The sequence below is a fragment of the Crinia signifera genome, chromosome 4 (genome assembly GCF_055691185.1).
Source record: "Crinia signifera chromosome 4, ASM5569118v1, whole genome shotgun sequence".
NCBI lineage: Eukaryota > Metazoa > Chordata > Amphibia > Anura > Myobatrachidae > Crinia > Crinia signifera.
This window is the reverse complement of record NC_139220.1, coordinates 337,923,571-337,942,273: the sequence shown is the minus strand read 5'-3', so window position 1 is coordinate 337,942,273 and position 18,703 is coordinate 337,923,571. Positions and strand designations below refer to the sequence as shown.

The 18,703-nt window shown below is 45.1% G+C and overlaps 1 protein-coding gene across 3 annotated transcripts in view; it reads left to right on the top strand.

Annotated features, from left to right (window-relative positions):
• Positions 1–16,757, top strand: part of NLGN2 (neuroligin 2) — a 157,159-nt gene extending 140,402 nt beyond the window's left edge. For all 3 annotated transcript variants that reach the window (XM_083185862.1, XM_083185860.1, XM_083185861.1), the window contains 4 exons: positions 129–278; positions 6,371–6,556; positions 7,556–8,345; positions 11,101–16,757. In XM_083185862.1, the coding sequence (XP_083041988.1) occupies positions 129–278; positions 6,371–6,556; positions 7,556–8,345; positions 11,101–11,944 (1,970 nt within the window). In that variant the 3' untranslated portion in view covers positions 11,945–16,757. The remainder of the gene's footprint in view (positions 1–128; positions 279–6,370; positions 6,557–7,555; positions 8,346–11,100) is intronic.
• Positions 16,758–18,703: the final 1,946 nt, after the last annotated feature.

Sequence of the window (18,703 nt, the reverse complement as noted above, 5' to 3'; positions counted from 1 at the left end):
TGTCGGGATTTCATACCGAATCCTCTATGAGACAGACAGAGAAGGATTGACCATTGCAGACAGCAGCAGGGACTGATGACTTCCCATTATATGTGTAAAGCTGACGTCTCTTTCTGTGCCCCTTGCAGATATCCGGGACAGTGGGAAGAAGCCCGTCATGCTGTTCATCCATGGTGGATCTTACATGGACGGCACTGGGAATATGTTTGATGGTAGTGTCCTGGCAGCGTACGGCAATGTCATTGTGGTGACAATGAACTACAGACTGGGCGTCCTTGGTATGTCAGTGTTCCTTGGTACTTCTCCCTTACTTTCTAGAACCATCACTCGGAGTTACTTTGGGCTGGTGTTTGCATGGATTCGGTAAAGAACAGATTTGGAGGTTGTGATTTGTTCTACATTATTGTATTGCACACATAGAGGGTAGTATAACCATTCCCTCCTAATGCTACTACAGATGTGTATCGTTCACTTCTTCACAGTATCATCTGTATCAGGAAGCTGTGAGAAGTTATCTCTCTTCTGCCTGATACAAATGACAACCTCTAGCTCTAATCAATTCTCATGTCAAGTAGGGATGGCCATCGACCATTGATGATTCGCAATCATTGATGGGTCATGGCCGATGTCGAATACTTTTGCCATCAATGGGGGAGAACCAGATGGTTTCCCTCATCGATGGAATAGCTAAACGACGATTTGCTGTTTTATTTTTTTCACTGTACCGGGACACGGAACATGGCTCCGCCCCCGACACCCATGATGCCCCGCCCCCATGTTTTGATTGACCCTCAGGCCAATCAATCAAACAGAATGGATGACCATCGATATGCAAAAATATCGATGGTCATCCATTGCATAGTTAAGCACTATCGATGGCTAGTTGCAGAATTGCCATTGATGGCAATGACAACGATGGCCAACCCTACTTCCAGGGCAGTGAAACGAGGGTGTGGGGTCATGGGAGCTTCATACCCACAAAGCTACTCCCCTTTTAATAGGCCATGTCCCCATGCCGGGAGCAGGACGCTACATGGCACCAGGGGTCCCGATTTACACACCTGGAAAGTTGGGAGGAATGATTTTAGGGCTATTTGCAATAGGAGGCGTTGGAGCAGTGAATGGGAGAAAGATATAAATGTAAATTCAATTCAGAGTATTAAAGAAAACACTAAGGCCGTTTGGGTAACCATAAACATTCGGAATAAGGACAATTATTATTATTTAAAAATGGTCTACAGTGAATTTGGGACGGTGTTATTGTAAAGTGGCTCACCATTGGCTCTGCTTCTAACGCTAGGGCTGCTGAGCCCGACTACATGTTGGACCTGAAAGGGATAGGCCGTAATCATGGGAGACTGTAATCTACCTGATGAGGGAACAATTGGTGAGGTAGATGCAGGGGTCTGATTCAGGCCTCTTTGCTATGTGACATCATCCACCCGTTTGCAGGGATCCACCCAGCTTTTCTATAGGTGCGCTCACCGTTTTTGTGTGCACGCCCATGAAACGCTGGATGTCCATCCCGGAACGCGTCCTGCCAATCAGGTAGCGATCGCCATGGCGAATGAAAATTTTTCTCACTGCGGAGGTTCCCCCCTCCCCCACCAATGGGGACGGACCTGAATTCGGACCTGCGCGAACAGGTCTGAAGGGGCCCCTTCATACTCCCAAATGGTGACAGGATATCAAGCTTATATGTGGGTGAGAACCTAGGACCCAGTGAGCCTCCAGCAGTATGGTTTACTATAAAGACAGGGTCCATCTCCCTGCACACAACAACAAAGCTATGAGTGTCCGACGGTCAGGATTCAGGTGGTCAGTATACCGACATCAGAATCCCAGCCACCAGTACTCCGCCAGACAGGCGAGTGCAGAGAAGCCCCTTGTGGGCCGGGTGGCGCGCTGCGCTTGCCGCAGGTTCTATTCTCCCTTTATAGGGGTCGTAGCTCCCCACAAGAGGAATTAGCCCCTGCTAGTCGAGATCCCAATGTCGGTATATTGACCGTCTGGTTCCCAACTGTTAGGAAGTCATCCCGCACCCATTGGATGTTAGGAAGGCTGGCTTTCAAAAATGGGGCAATGATTCATTGGCAGATTGTAGGCACTTGAAAGGACTAAAAATGCAATACTAAAAGCAACAGGCCTTTGTATCAAATGAGTTATGAAAAGCACCAGGAAAAGGAAGCCGGTGTGGTTTACAAAAGAGGAAACATCTAGTGAGAAATAAAGATGGCCTTTCTGTATTCATTGCAGAAGGAGAAGGGAAGGGACGACAGCTAAGATACCAGGACATACATAAAAATAAGATATATATGAAAGTTAATTTACAGAGGACAAGATACTAACAGACCTCTCAAAACTAAAAGTGGATAAATCAATGGGGCCAGATGGGATAAGGATACTAAAACAGCTAAAAGATATACTGGTAGCATCATTACCATAATTATTCAACCAGACACTAGATACAAGTGCGATTGCAGAGTATTAAAAAAGTGATACCACTACACAAAAGTGGAAGCAAGGAAGAAGCAATTAACTACAGACCAATAAGCCTTACATCAGTAGTAGTAGTAGGAGTAGCAGTAATAGTAGTAGTAGTAACACCACTAAAAGAAACAGTTGTGGAATATCTTGATTCACTGGTGGGAGATCATGCCAAACTAATTTTAATTATTTTTTTAAGCTCATTCACTAAAATAATAGATCAAGAGGTGGCCACAGACATAGGATATCTAGACTTAAGTAAGGCATTTGACACTGCTGCACATCACAGACTGCTACACAAACTCAAAATTGTGGGATTAAATTATAAAAAAAATATGAATACATAAGAAACTTGTAGTAAATATTCACAGGAGGGGAATGATACCAGTGGATTACCCCAGGGATCTGTACTGGGACCAGTGTTCTTTAATATGCTGGTGACATTGAAAATGGTATTGATACTATACCTTTTTGCAGATGACACAAAGGTATGCAACAGGGTAGACACACCAGGGGGGGCAAGACAAATGGTTGATGATCTAGGCAGGTTAGAGGAATGGTCAAGAGCATGGCAACTGCAGTTTGATACTGAAAAAATGCAAAATCCTGCACTTGGGTCTAGAAAACCTAAATGCTAAATATAGTATCAAGGTCACTATAAGGGAAACTACTGCGGCGGAAAGGGATCTAGGAGTCACTATTTCAAGTGAAATAAATGCAGGTAAACAATGTAACACTGCCATGTGAAAGGCAAGTCAGATGCTTGGAGCATGGGGAGAGGATCAGCAGCAGGGAGAAGTAATAATACCACTGTATCGGTCACGGGTGCGGCCTCGTCTAGATACTGTACCCAGTTGTGTATAGGTCACTGGTGCGGCCTCATCTAGATACTGTGCCCGGTTCTGTATAGGTCACTGGTGCGGCCTCATCTAGATACTGTGCCCAGTTCTGTACAGGTCACTGGTGCGGCCTCATCTATATACTGTGCCCGGTTCTGTATAGGTCACTGGTGCGGCCTCATCTAGATACTGTGCCCGGTTCTGTATAGGTCACTGGTGCGGCCTCATCTAGATACTGTGCCCAGTTCTGTATAGGTCATTGGTGCAGCCTCATCTAGATACTGTGCCCGGTTCTGTATAGGTCACTGGTGCGGCCTCATCTAGATACTGTGCCCAGCTCTGTATAGGTCACTGGTGTGGCCTCATCTAGATAATGTGCCTAGTTCTGTATAGGTCACTGGTGCGGCCTCATCTAGATGCTGTGCCCAGTTCTGTATAGGTCACTGGTGCGGCCTCATCTACATACTGTGCCCAGTTCTGTATAGGTCACTGGTGCCGCCTCATCTAGATACTGTGCCCGGTTCTGTATAGGTCACTAGTGCGGCCTCATCTAGATACTGTGTCCGGTTCTGTATAGGTCACTGGTGCAGCCTCATCTAGATACTGTGCCCCGGTTCTGTATAGGTCACTGGTGCTGCCTCATCTAGACACTGTGCCCAGTTCTGTATAGGTCACTGGTGCGGCCTCATCTATATACTGTGTCCAGTTCTGTATAGGTCACTGGTGCGGCCTCATCTAGATACTGTGCCCAGTTCTGTATAGGTCACTGGTGCGGCCTCATCTAGATACTGTGCCCGGTTCTGTATAGGTCACTGGTGCGGCCTCATCTAGATACTGTGCACGGTTCTGTATAGGTCACTGGTACGGCCTCATCTAGATACTGTGCCCGGTTCTGTATAGGTCACTGGTGCGGCGTCATCTAGATATTGTGCCCAGCTCTGTATAGGTCACTGGTGTGGCCTCATCTAGATAATGTGCCTAGTTCTGTATAGGTCACTGGTGCGGCCCTCATCTAGATACTGTGCCCAGCTCTGTATAGGTCACTGGTGTGGCCTCATCTAGATACATTGCCCAGCTCTGTATAGGTCACTGGTACGGCCTCATCTAGATACTGTGCCTAGTTCTGTATAGGTCACTGGTGCGGCCTCATCTAGATACTGTGCCCAGCTCTGTATAGGTCACTGGTGCGGCCTCATCTAGATACTGTGCCCGGTTCTGTATAGGTCACTGGTGCGGCCTCATCTAGATACTGTGCCCGGTGCTGTATAGGTCACTGGTGCGGCCTCATCTAGACACTGTGCCCAGTTCTGTATAGGTCACTGGTGCGGCCTCATCTAGACACTGTGCCCAGTTCTGTATAGGTCACTGGTGCGGCCTCATCTAGATACTGTGCCCAGTTCTGTATAGGTCACTGGTGCGGCCTCATCTAGACACTGTGCCCAGTTCTGTATAGGTCACTGGTGCGGCCTCATCTAGATATTGTGCCCGGTTCTGTATAGGTCACTGGTGCGTCCTCATCTAGACACTGTGCCCGGTTCTGTATAGGTCACTGGTGCGGCCTCATCTAGATACTGTGCCCGGTTCTGTATAGGTCACTGGTGCGGCCTCATCTAGATATTGTGCCCAGTTCTGTATAGGTCACTGGTGCGGCCTCATCTAGATACTGTGCCCAGTTCTGTATAGGTCACTGGTGCCGCCTCATCTATATACTGTGGCCGGTTCTGTATAGGTCACTGGTGCGGCCTCATCTAGATACTGTGCCCAGTTCTGTATAGGTCACTGGTGCGGCCTCATCTAGATACTGTGCCCGGTTCTGTATGGGTCACTGGTGCGGCCTCATCTAGATACTGTGCCCAGTTCTGTATAGGTCACTGGTGCGGCCTCATCTAGATACTGTGCCCAGTTCTGTATAGGTCACTGGTACGGCCTCATCTAGATACTGTGCCCAGTTCTGTATAGGTCACTGGTGCGGCCTCATCTAGATACTGTGCCCGGTTCTGTATAGGTCACTGGTGCGGCCTCATCTAGATACTGTGCCTAGTTCTGTATAGGTCACTGGTGCGGCCTCATCTAGATACTGTGCCCGGTTCCGTATGGGTCACTGGTGCGGCCTCATCTAGATACTGTGCCCAGTTCTGTATAGGTCACTGGTGCGGCCTCATCTAGATACTGTGCCCGGTTCTGTATAGGTCACTGGTGCGGCCTCATCTAGATACTGTGCCCAGCTCTGTATAGGTCACTGGTGCGGCCTCATCTAGATACTGTGCCCAGTTCTGTATAGGTCACTGGTGTGGCCTTATCTAGATACTGTGCCCAGTTCTGGAGGCCATACTGTATATCCAGAAGATTTAAATACCTTAGAGAGGGTACCAAAAAGAACATTTACAATTGTACATGACCTACACCACAAAACTTACCTGGAAAGACAAAATAATCTCAATATGTATAGTGGGGAGCAGAGAAGGGAAATGGGGGACACAATAGAAACTGTCACATATATTAAGGGCTATAACAAAGTGCAGAAGGATAGGTATTAGTACACGAGGACACGAGCTGACACTGGGGCGAGGGAGGCTCTGGGGAAATTTAAGGAAACACTACCTACAGAACAAGTAGTGCACGCGAGGAATAACTCCCATCAGAGGTGGTAGAGGCTCAGACAGTAGAGCAATTTGCACATGCATGGGATAGACATAATGATATAAGGATCACATAGGGCTCAGGTTACCCAAAGAATAAATAAAAGGTGCAAACTAGTGGTTCTCATCTTATATGGGTAAGTTTGCAGCTTCTCTGTGTACTCGGGAACTGCATCAACGTCTGAGTGACGTCCAAAGTGTTTCTGCGAAGTATGGGGATTTTTTGTTAAATAAGATACATAGGGTTTTATTTACTACTTCTTATTTGTTGCTATGGCCAACATCCCATCTTCAATAGAACCCCATAGAGAGAACTCTCCAGCCCTCAGACCTCCTCACCACTATTGTGAATAGCATTTAGAGAAAGCCTTATGGATCTGACACAATGGTTTTCTGTTCTCTAAGGCTTCATGAGTACCGGCGACCCAGCTGCAAAAGGTAATTACGGACTCTTGGACCAGATCCAAGCTTTACGCTGGCTGGAGGAGAACATCGCCCATTTTGGAGGAGACCCTGAGAGGATCACCATATTCGGCTCTGGGGCTGGTGCATCGTGTGTCAGCCTCCTCATTCTCTCCCACCACTCTGAAGGTCAGTCCCCAACATACCATATGTTGTGCCTGTGCGTGATGTGCCTGTGTATGGCTATTAGGAGACTTAACCCTGTCCTTACCATTAGACTGTGTTCTCCCAGAGAAGATACTGATCTCCTTCACAAGAGACTCAGGAGAAACAAGTCTGTTTGTCATATAGAGCAATCCAGATAATAGAGATATTTGGCTTTTACCTCATTGATTCTATTCACAAGTTCCAAATACTTTGGGGTTCTTATAACTTACAAGCGGGCATTGACTTTCTCATTATACTGTTTTTTTGGTACTTATGTAGTATCTGGGCTGCCGATTTCTAAATCGGGTCGGATCGGGAGATCGCATCGCATCGCATGCGACCATGCGATGCGATGCGATGCGATGCCCCGATTTTTCCATAGGAATCAATGTTAAAATGGACTGAGTCCATTTTAACATGGAATTCAATGGGAAAAATGGGTCCTTTTCATACCCCTACTATCCAAGTGGGCATGGAGTTGGATATAAACCTGTGGCGAGCGTAGCGAGCCACCGAGCCCGAAGCGTGGCGAGCGAAGCGAGCCCCGCGAGGGGACGAATACCGTCCCCTCGCGGGGCTCGCTTCGCTCGCCACGCTTCGGGCTCGGTGGCTCGCTACGCTCGCCACAGGTTTATATCCAACTCCATGCCCACTTGGATAGTAGGGGTATGAAAAGGACCCATTTTTCCATAGGAATCATTTTAACATTGATTCCTATGGAAAAATCGGGTCATCGCATCCGATATCGCATCCGATATCGGATGCGATGCGATGCGATATCGCATCGCATCGCATCTGATTGTATGCCTTAACTTAAGGCATACAATCAAAAAATCGGCAGCCCAGATACTACATAAGTACCGTTTTTTTTTAATAACTCCCTTGACCAAACTTGCTGTTACTCTTCCAGTTCCTCATAGCTTGTAGCCAATATTTACCAAGCTCTCTGTTACAAAACCTGTCTTTTCATCCCATCCTCAGGTTTGTTCCAGAAAGCCATTGCACAAAGCGGGACCGCCATTTCCAGCTGGTCTGTAAACTATGAACCTCTGAAGTACACGCGTCTTCTAGCGGCTAAGGTCGGCTGTGACTACCCAGACAATTTACAGATGGTGAACTGCCTTAGAAGGAAGCCCTACAGAGATCTGGTGGACCAGGATATCCAACCCGCCAGGTATCACATTGCCTTTGGGCCAGTTGTGGACGGTGATGTGGTCCCAGATGATCCAGAGATTTTGATGGAACAGGGAGAGTTCCTAAACTATGACATATTAATGGGGGTGAATCAAGGTGAGGGCCTCAAATTTGTAGAGGACACTCTGGAGAATGAAGATGGGATATCTGCCAGCTACTTTGATTTTACTGTGTCAAACTTTGTGGACAACCTCTACGGCTACCCAGAGGGAAAGGACGTCCTTCGTGAGACCATCAAGTTCATGTACACAGACTGGGCCGACCGAGACAACGGCGACATGAGAAGAAAGACTCTGTTGGCCCTTTTTACTGACCATCAATGGGTGGCCCCAGCTGTGGCCACAGCTCGCTTTCATGCTGAATACGAATCACCCGTCTACTTCTATGCTTTCTACCACCGGTGCCAGGCGGAAGGACGGCCTGAATGGGGAGAAGCTGCCCATGGGGATGAAGTGCCCTACGTCTTTGGTGTACCTATGGTGGGAGCCACAGACCTTTTCCCATGCAATTTCTCCAAAAATGATGTTATGCTAAGTGCTGTGGTCATGACGTACTGGACAAACTTTGCTAAGACCGGGTGAGTGCCATGCAGAGAATGTGCATGTTATGTTGTCTTCAACCGCTGTCCTTCATATTATGTCATGTTCCCATTATACTTATTACACCACATCGTCTTTAGCCAACTCTTCCCGTTATCACCTCTCTGTCACCCTCCAATACGCCTGTTATTCCCAAAATGTGTATGTACAGCTTGATATGTAGCAGAGTTTCTGAACACACCAGCAGATGCCCTGAGACAACAATCAGCACACTTACATAACAAATGTAGTCATTTATTGGACTAAAAGCAGCTGTACTCACTGTTATATACACTGGTAGATAGAGTGGGGCGTTATGCAGCTTACCAGCTGGAAATGCTTATGGGAAGCAGATAATTGCTAAGTGGAAGACTACTTTCTACCACATTGGTGCTCTAGCACAGCGAGAAGGGGGTGCTGTACTATGTCAGCAGCCATCTTGGTACAGCGAATGAAGCCACCTTGTAGAGACAACACTCACAACACCCCACCCTCGCTAATAGCTTCTCCATATTTCACAAACAAACTATGTTTTTCTGTAGTAACCGGTAACAAAATTAGGGTCAAGCACATAATAAATTATCAATAAATAACTTGACTTTAGTCTGGATTTTGTGGTAGACACATCAGTAAGAGTCACCCTACTGACAGCATAGACCACAGTACCAGGGTCATATAAACTCAGGACTATACTCACATTTACCATTGCTGATGTCTTCCACACTTGTGATTTTTAAATATTGTAAAGTCCCTTTACCTATCATGGACTTCGACTCCCTGACTTTGGATTAGGAAAGTCTTCAAGCCCACTGAATGCAATGTTTGTGAATTCCTCATCATACTTCTTATGTCTTTGCCAATACTTGATCTGACAGAAGACCCTTTTTTCTGTGGCTGAACTTCACGCTGGTAGCTTCTAGTTCGGGTGCACCCCCAGCTGCTGTCATGTCCTTTGACAGATACTTGTATTGTATAACACACACCTTAAATATATCTCATGAGACCTACATCTTTATACACTGCGTGAAGTGCTGGTCACACGTCCTTAGTTGACATCTTTCCTCGTATGATCGAGTGCACATGTTGCTCTACACTTAAGCCAATAGTACTCAAGGCTCTTTGACTTGTCTGGGTTTGGACTGTCTTCAGGATCTACTGACACTTTCTACATTCCCTCACACTTCAACTGCATTACAATAGAAAACTTCCCTGTTGTCATCTCTCTGTCTCCCCTCACTCTAGATTGTAAACTGCTTGGAGCAGGGCCCTCTTTCCTCCTCTTTCCTGATCAGAGACTGTCGATACCAGCATATCTCCTCGTCGTTCACTTCTTCCAATGCCAGCCCACTCCTCATAGTACGCCACTTGCTCCTTTGCTTCAATGCTGTATTGTCTACTGAGAGTTGTGGTGCTACTTGTACCTGTGCTCTGTTTTAGTTTTTCAGTCACTGTAAAGTTACGTTTGTGCACCCTGTATTGTTCTGATGTGTGCCATATATACGGCGCTGTCAACCACTTGTGGTGCCTTATAAACAAAAATGTAATAATAAAAATAATAATAATAATAATGCAGTAGCAACGTTTCTGGACACACCAGCAAATGCCATGAAAAACAGCCCAATCTCTTAACCAGTGTAGTGGTTTTACTGTAAATATAAAAAAAACACAGCCGTACTCACTGTTATATGCACTGGTAGATACCAGCCAGTGAGTGTATGCAGCTATTCGAGAGTGGTGTAGGAGCACTGGAAGTTCTTCAGGAAGGCATGTAATCATGGGTGTCTCTGGAGCTAAGTGGCTCTCTATCACAGTAACGTCATTTTGGTAAGGGAATGAAGCCTCCTTGCAGGAACCATATTAAGTCAGAGCAGTTCCACTATCAACAGTTTCTAAAAAAATAAATTCCCCAACACTTACCGTGTCTGGCGGAGAAACGCGTTTTTGAGCCCCATTCATCGCTGGTCCTGCATTGTTCCTGTATAGCGCACTACACGTGGATTACAATCAATCACCCAGCTGGCTGGTCCAGCAGGAGAAGGTCCCCATTACAGCTATTCCGGAGTACATCTCTGGTAAAATCTTGGAGAGACTGACCTGAGGTTAAATTACCACATAAAACAGCGCACCATCCAATGGAACCAAGTGTACAGGACCGGTAACTATAAGAAATACCTTATTGCCTCTAGCTAAATTTGCACAAAGCCTCATTCATTGCTACATTATAAGTGACTGAATCAAACGGCAATCCCAGCTAATCCAGCTTTTAGTATATGTTTATTGTTGTCTGTCTTTTCTGTCTGTTGTACTGTGCACATTAATTCATGAATTGTTATTGGGGGGAAGCCTCATTTATCTTGATATGTTGTTTTAATAAAATGCTTTATATTCTTTACTAAAAACTTATGGTCATTTAATTACTAAGCAGGACCGCGCTTCTTAAAGTGACAGACACTTTTTAGTGTCTGACACTTATTTTCTACAACTTACCGTGTCTGATTACACCTTTATGTCACACAATTTATCATTATTTCACATGTCCTAATTTCCCTTGGTTCCATATAAATATGACGATACGTTCAATGTCATTATTACTCTTTAATTATATCATTTCCGTCATCCCCAGCACTTTTCATAGTGATGTCTCATTCTTCTGTTAGTCTCCACTCACCCTCACGGTGTTATTATTACCTTGTGTTTGACCAAACTATCTATAGTGTCCTCATCTTCTTCAATCTTCTCTTCCCGTTATTGTAGGGATCCAAACCAGCCGGTTCCCCAAGATACCAAGTTTATCCATACAAAGCCCAACCGCTTTGAGGAGGTGGTGTGGACAAAGTTTAACCCTAAAGAGAAGCAGTATTTACACATTGGCTTAAAGCCCCGGGTGAGAGACAACTATCGTGCCAACAAAGTGGCTTTTTGGTTGGAGCTAGTCCCTCATCTTCACAACCTCAATACTGTCCAACACCCTTCCACAACCACCAGATTACCACCCAACAACCGATGGCCATCTAGTACCAAGGGAAACGGTGGTAGCAGCACACGTCGACCGCCTTCCACACTCCCTCCATATGGGGATGATGTAGAGGAGGGAGATGATCGGCCTCGATTTTCACCTTTTCCTGGGGACACCCGTGACTACTCAACGGAGCTAAGTGTAACAGTAGCAGTTGGGGCTTCCCTTCTCTTTCTCAATATTTTGGCTTTTGCTGCCCTTTACTACAAAAGAGACAGACGTCATGAACTGCGACAGAGACGTCACAGTCCTGGGCGGGGAGGAGCGCCTGGCAATGACCTGGCTCATCATGGACCAGAAGAAGAGCTTATGTCCCTTCAGATCAAGAGAGGTGGGGGGGCCCCGGACCTTGAACCACTGAGACCACATGATATACTGCGACCAGCTTGCCCTCCCGACTATACATTGGCATTGAGGAGGGCCCCTGAGGACGCTCCACTCCCACCGCCACCTCCACCTCCTGCCTCTGTTATGGCTCCAAGCACCATTTCAGGCCTTCCCTCATTACATCCATTCAATACATTCCCCACCACGGCCCACAACAATACCCTTCCCCACCCGCATTCAACAACAAGGGTATAGTGGTACTAGTCATCTCTCCCCATACACACAAGTTGCCCCTGTCTCCCCCTTCCTCTTATGAACAGCAACATTGGCTTTCTGGGCCTACAAAACCTGAGCTGGATTTTGCCTTATGGCAGGGGATGGGGGTAGATGAAAATGACTTGTTTATAATGAGGGGTTCTGACAACAACTACCCACGCTCCCCATGCCCCTTCTTCTCCTCCTCAGGCTTCATAAACTGCTCCACGGCGATCGACTTTCAGGTCTGTGAAACCTGGATTGGAATTTCTGCCTACGTCACAGGGTGGGGGGAAACAGGGTCAAAAGAGATGAAGGGGCAGTTATTTAATGGGATGTGGGGGGAAGGTAAAGTGTTTTGAACAAGTAAATTATACCCCCTGGTTCTCTTTATAGAAAGGGATGGGGGAGAATGGATATCGGAGGAAGAGAGGTCTAATTGATTAGGCCAAAGCCTCCACTGACTCAATTCAACACCTGCTTTATTTTTATTCATAGACAATGATCGTTTGATGGGGACTTTACACTGGGAGGAGGCGTCACAGATCCCCTAAGTCTGGTTTGTTACCTGCACTGATTCCTCAAGGACTAAACTGCTCCCCAACAGCTGACATGACCATCACGGAAGAGGGGAAACAAGAGCTGTCCCCTCCAATGGAGTAGGGGGCAGGGGGTGAATGTATAGGGGAGGGGGTGAATGCATGAGAGGCCAAATTAAGCCCCTCCCCTTAAATACACACAGTGCCAATTACCCCCCCTCCACCTCTCTGGCATAGGCTGGCTGAAATGTCACCGAATGGTTGAAGGTGTCCTGCCGCTCCACTGCCATGGTCCCCAAGAACCCTCTGAGTATCACAAGAGGGGAAGGGAACTGTAAATGTGCCAAAATAGTAGTGAGGGAGTTTCTCATGATGGGCCTCTATTCTTCCTGTATTACGTTATTCAACACTTTCTCTCCAATCTATCTTTCCTCATATTCCTGTATGATCCTCCCATTCCTCTTCAGTTCCTTCCTTCCCTTCCTGCACCCTGCCCTGGCATCGCAACCCCCCTCTGTGTACCAATTCCTCCGTCACAGGACCTGGCTGTGCCCACCGCAGGGGTCAGCAAATCAGAAGCACATAGATAAACGCTTTCCGCTGTGGACATGGGGCAGAGACATGAGAATGTGGCACATAATGCCAGTCTTAGTTGTTTACAAGAAGATTATATGGGAATGTGGACTATACCCGGCAAAGACCATTACTCAACATGAATAGGGCACGGCCTCAACCAAACATATAGGATGATGGGATAATAGTGTCACACACACAGGATACCTATAAGTTATAGGGTGAGTGACCCCTCTGCTGGGATAACAGTGTCACACACACAGGATACCTATAAGTTATAGGGACAGTGTCCCCCTGATGGGATAATAGTGTCACACACACACAGGATACCTATAAGTTATAGGGTCAGTGATCCATCTGATGGGATAATAGTGTCACACACAGGATACCTATAAGTTATAGGGACAGTGTCCCCTCTGATGGGATAATAGTGTCACACACACAGGATACCTATAGGTTATAGGGTCAGTGTCCCCTCTGATGGGATAATAGTGTCACACACAGGAGACCTATAAGTTATAGGGTCAGTGATCCATCTGATGGGATAATAGTGTCACACACACACACACACACACACACACACACACACACACACACAGGAGACCTATAAGTTAGAGGGTCAGTGACCCCTCTGATGGGATAATAGTGTCACACACACGTTACCTATAAGTTATAGGGTCAGTGACCCCTCTGATGGGATATTAGTGTCACACACACACAGGATACCTATAAGTTATAGGGTGAGTGTCCCCTCTGATGGGATAATAGTGTCACACACACACAGGATTCCTATGTTATAGGGTGAGTGACCCCTCTGATGGGATAATAGTCTCACACACACACAGGATACCTATAAGTTATAGGGACAGTGTCCCCTCTGCTGGGATAATAGTGTCACACACACAGGATACCTATAAGTTATAGGGTGAGTGTCCCCTCTGATGGGATAATAGTGTCACACACACAGGATAGCTATAAGTTATAGGGTCAGTGTCCCCTCTGATGGGATAATAGTGTCACACACAGGAGACCTATAAGTTATAGGGTCAGTGATCCATCTGATGGGATAATAGTGTCACACACACACACACACACAGGATACCTATAAGTTACAGGGTCAGTGTCCCCTCTGATGGGATAATAGTGTCACACACAGGATACCTATAAGTTATAGGGACAGTGTCCCCTCTGATGGGATAATAGTGTCACACACACACACACACACACAGGAGACCTATAAGTTATAGGGTCAGTGACCCCTCTGATGGGATAATAGTGTCACACACACAGGTTACCAATAAGTTATAGGGTCAGTGACCCCTCTGATGGGATAATAGTGTCACACACACAGGATACCTATAAGTTATAGGGTCAGTGACCCCTCTGATGGGATAATAGTGTCACACACACAGGTTACCAATAAGTTATAGGGTCAGTGACCCCTCTGATGGGATAATAGTGTCACACACACAGGATACCTATAAGTTATAGGGACAGTGTCCCCTCTGATGGGATAATAGTGTCACACACACAGGATACCTATAAGTTATAGGGTCAGGGCCCCCTCTGATGGGATAATAGTGTCACACACAGGTTACCTATAAGTTATAGGGTCAGTGTCCCCTCTGATGGGATAATAGTGTCACACACACAGGTTACCTATAAGTTATAGGGTCAGTGATCCGTCTGATGGGATAATAGTGCCGCACACACACATACAGAATACCTATAAGTTATAGGGTCAGTGTCTCCTCTGATGGGATAATAGTGTCACACACACACACAGGATATCTATATGTTATATTTTGTCAGTAATCCCTCTGATGGGATAATAGTGTCCACACACACAGGATACCTATAAGTTATAGGGTCAATGTCCCCTCTGATGGGATAATAGTGTCACACACACAGGATACCTATAAGTTATAGGGTCAGTGTCCCCTCTGATGGGATAATAGTGTCTCACACACACACACACACACACACACACACACACACAGGATACTTATAAGATATAGGGTTAGTGACCCCTCTGATATGATATTAGTGTCGCACACACAGGATACCTATAAGTTATAGGGTCAGTGCCCCCTCTGATGGGATAATAGTGTCACACACACAGGATACCTATAAGTTATAGGGTCAGTGTCCCCTCTGATGGGATAATAGTGTCACGCACACACAGGATACCTATAAGTTATAGGGTCAGTGAACCCTCCGATGGGATATTAGTGTCACACACACAGGATACCTACAGTATAAGTTATAGGGTCAGTGTTCCCTCTGATGGGATAATAGTGTCACACACACACAGGATACCTCTAAGTTATAGGGTCAGTGTCCCCTCTGATGGGATAATAGTGTCACACACACACAGGATACCTATAAGTTATAGGGTCAGTGAACCCTCCGATGGGATATTAGTGTCACACACACAGGATACCTACAGTATAAGTTATAGGGTCAGTGTTCCCTCTGATGGGATAATAGTGTCACACACACACAGGATACCTCTAAGTTATAGGGTCAGTGACCCCTCTGATAGGATAATAGTGTCACACACACACAAATGCGATACCTATAAGCTTTACGGTCAGTGTCCCTTCTGATGGGATAATAGTGTCACACACACACACACACACACAGAGGATACTTACAAGTTATAGGGTCAGTGTTCCCGCGGATGGGATAATAGTGTGACACCTACAGGATACCTATAAGCTATACGGTCAGTGTCCCTTCTGATGGGATAATAGTGTCACACACACATGATACCTATAAGTTATAGGGTCAGTGTCCCCTCTGATGGGATAATAGTGTCACACACACAGGATACCTATAATTTATAGGGTCAGTGTCCCCTCTGATGGGATAATAGTGTCTCACACACACACACACACACACACACACACACAATACCTGTTATTGGTATCCTGTGTGTGACACTATTATCCCATCAGAAATGGATAACACCTTTCTATTCTTTGTAAAACATCTCTACTGAGAATGTGTAAGGGGGGGATTACAACTTTTACAGATGCATTTTTCTAGACATTTTGTCGGCTGCCGCCCAGTTTAGTGTGAAGGTTTTATCAGAAAACACCTCCTGCCCCTCACTGATCTTAACAAGATTTATATGATATAGATTGTTCTATAATTAAAGGGAAAATAAGAAATATATAAATATATATTTATGCACTGAATTGTGCAGACACAGCTAGGTGTATATAGGCACACACAAACACACACACACACACGTATATATATATATATATATATATATATATATATATATATATATATAAAAATATATATATCTCAATCAACTTTGGCATTGTACTAGGGAGTGACGTAACATACTCTGCTGTTATTGGTCACGTAAATTTCTGTGACATAGCTGCAGAAAGTCTAATGTCCTCGCACAGCAGAGTACAATAGCCCTGCTATATATATATATATATATATATATATATATATATATATATATATATATATATATGTGTGTGTGTGTGTATATATATATATACATACATATATATACATAAAAAATGTGTGTACATATACACCAAGTGAAGGCACAGGAGATGCCTTATTACCTTTTTGGGTCCTGGCGCTGATTTGGAAAAAATACTGGCACTTTTTTTTTCATTTTCTTGTTTTTGGGATCTTGGACTGAAATAAAATGACAAATTTTGGTGAAACGCTGTTTGGTTGTTTATTCAGTTAGATGTTCAGTTCAGTTTCCTTGGAAACGAAATCACAGAACTGATCAAGGGCTTCCATGACTGCTAATGAAGAGCTACTGTGATTGAGATGAAGGGCAGTGGGATACTGTGCCACCCTCAGACTCCACGTCATGAGTAAAGGACTGTGGGCCGCAGAACTGGGACTGTGTCAGTGTTGGACTGTGTCAGTGTTAGGATAACATAATTTTTTTTAAAAAGTATGTGTTGTTGTTCAGGCACTTTAAGTAAAAAATAATGTTAAGTAGGTGCCACTATTATTAATAGCTCTGTGAGTTGATCAGTCAGTAGAAGAGCAGGAGCAGCAACCATCTACTAGTGTTTCGGCTGCTACCAATCTTGATAGTACTAGAACTTCTACTACAAATCTAAATAATGTTTCACAATAAGAAAACATTAACTCTAAAGGAAAAACGTACTGCCGGAAAAGTAGCATTTCCAACATTCCAAACACCAGATGCAGTAGCAAGGAAAGGCTCAGACCCTGGCATTTGTTTGCAAGTTGTGGCCCTGCTAGTGCTGGTGCTGTTTCATCAACTAGGATGCTTATTTGGGAATCTCATAGGATGATGATAATGCAACATCTTCTCGCTAGTAGAGATGTCACCTTTGAGAAAGACAAATCAGTACCCCCCCCCCCCCCCCCCCCCCCCCCCCAAAAAAAAAGCAACACTATGGGGGAAATTTACTAAGACTCGGAAATACGGCCGATGCCGGGTAAAAATTCATACAACCAGCATCGGATGTATTTTTGAGAAAATACAATTCGTAAATAGGACAGATTTACTAATATGATGTATTTACGGATTTGTGTTAGCCTAATGGCATAGTCGGACGAATGCTGCCTTATTTGTATTTAGCCTCTGTATATAAAAAAGGAAAAAATGTAAGGACCAGTTCTCAACGGCAGAGACTGGGCCAGGGGCGCTTACCAGGGGTGGTTTTAACCCAGCTGCTGCTTAGAACAGGATTGTCAGTCCTGTATAATGTACCGAAAAGAAAGAAGAATGTAGCAGCGCTTAAAAAATAAATTGAGGATTGGTTGAACTATCACAATAATTTTATTAATATGTTAATACACTACTAAAATGGTTGTTTTGCAGCCAGCAAACATGAATAAAAACAATGATAATAAATCACAGCTGTATATAATTGTGTGGTTCCTCACCAACCAGAGAATTGGAGTGTCCTGGAGAGTCCTGTATTATGGGCCCATAACGGTGTTTAAAAGTTCCCCAAATGGTCATCCAGAGGGAGAATCACCTGTTGCAGGTCTTGTGCTTGGAGTGGCCCAGAGTGGCACAAATAACCAACTCCTGCTGCAAGGTTTCTTGTAGATGGTAAAGAAGTATCTCGACCTTCAATGGATGGACCAACCATTTGTATCCAATTTGGAAAGGGGAAATTCGTGGTCCAGATGGAGAAGTCAGGACTGCAATCCAGAGACACTTGGTGGGGAGGCTGCAATACTGCAACAGGTGATTCTCCCTCTGGATGACCATTTGGGGAACTTTTAAACACCGTTATGGGCCCATAATACAGGACTCTCCAGGACACTCCAATTCTCTGGTTGGTGAGGAACTATGATTTATTATCATTGTTTTTATTCATGCTTACTGGCCGCAAAACAACCATTTTAGTAGTGTATTAACATATTAATACAATTATTGTGATAGTTCAACCAATCCTCAATTTATTTTTTAAGCGCTGCTACATTCTTCTTTCTTTTCAGCCTCTGTATATACACAACAAAGCTACACTCCAACATGGAAGCACAGATGATGGCTTACACACCTACACTACAATCCACTACAGAGGATGGCTTACACAATCATGATACAATCCAGCACAGAACATGGTTTACACACTCATGCTACAATCCAGCACAGAAGATGGAGTACACA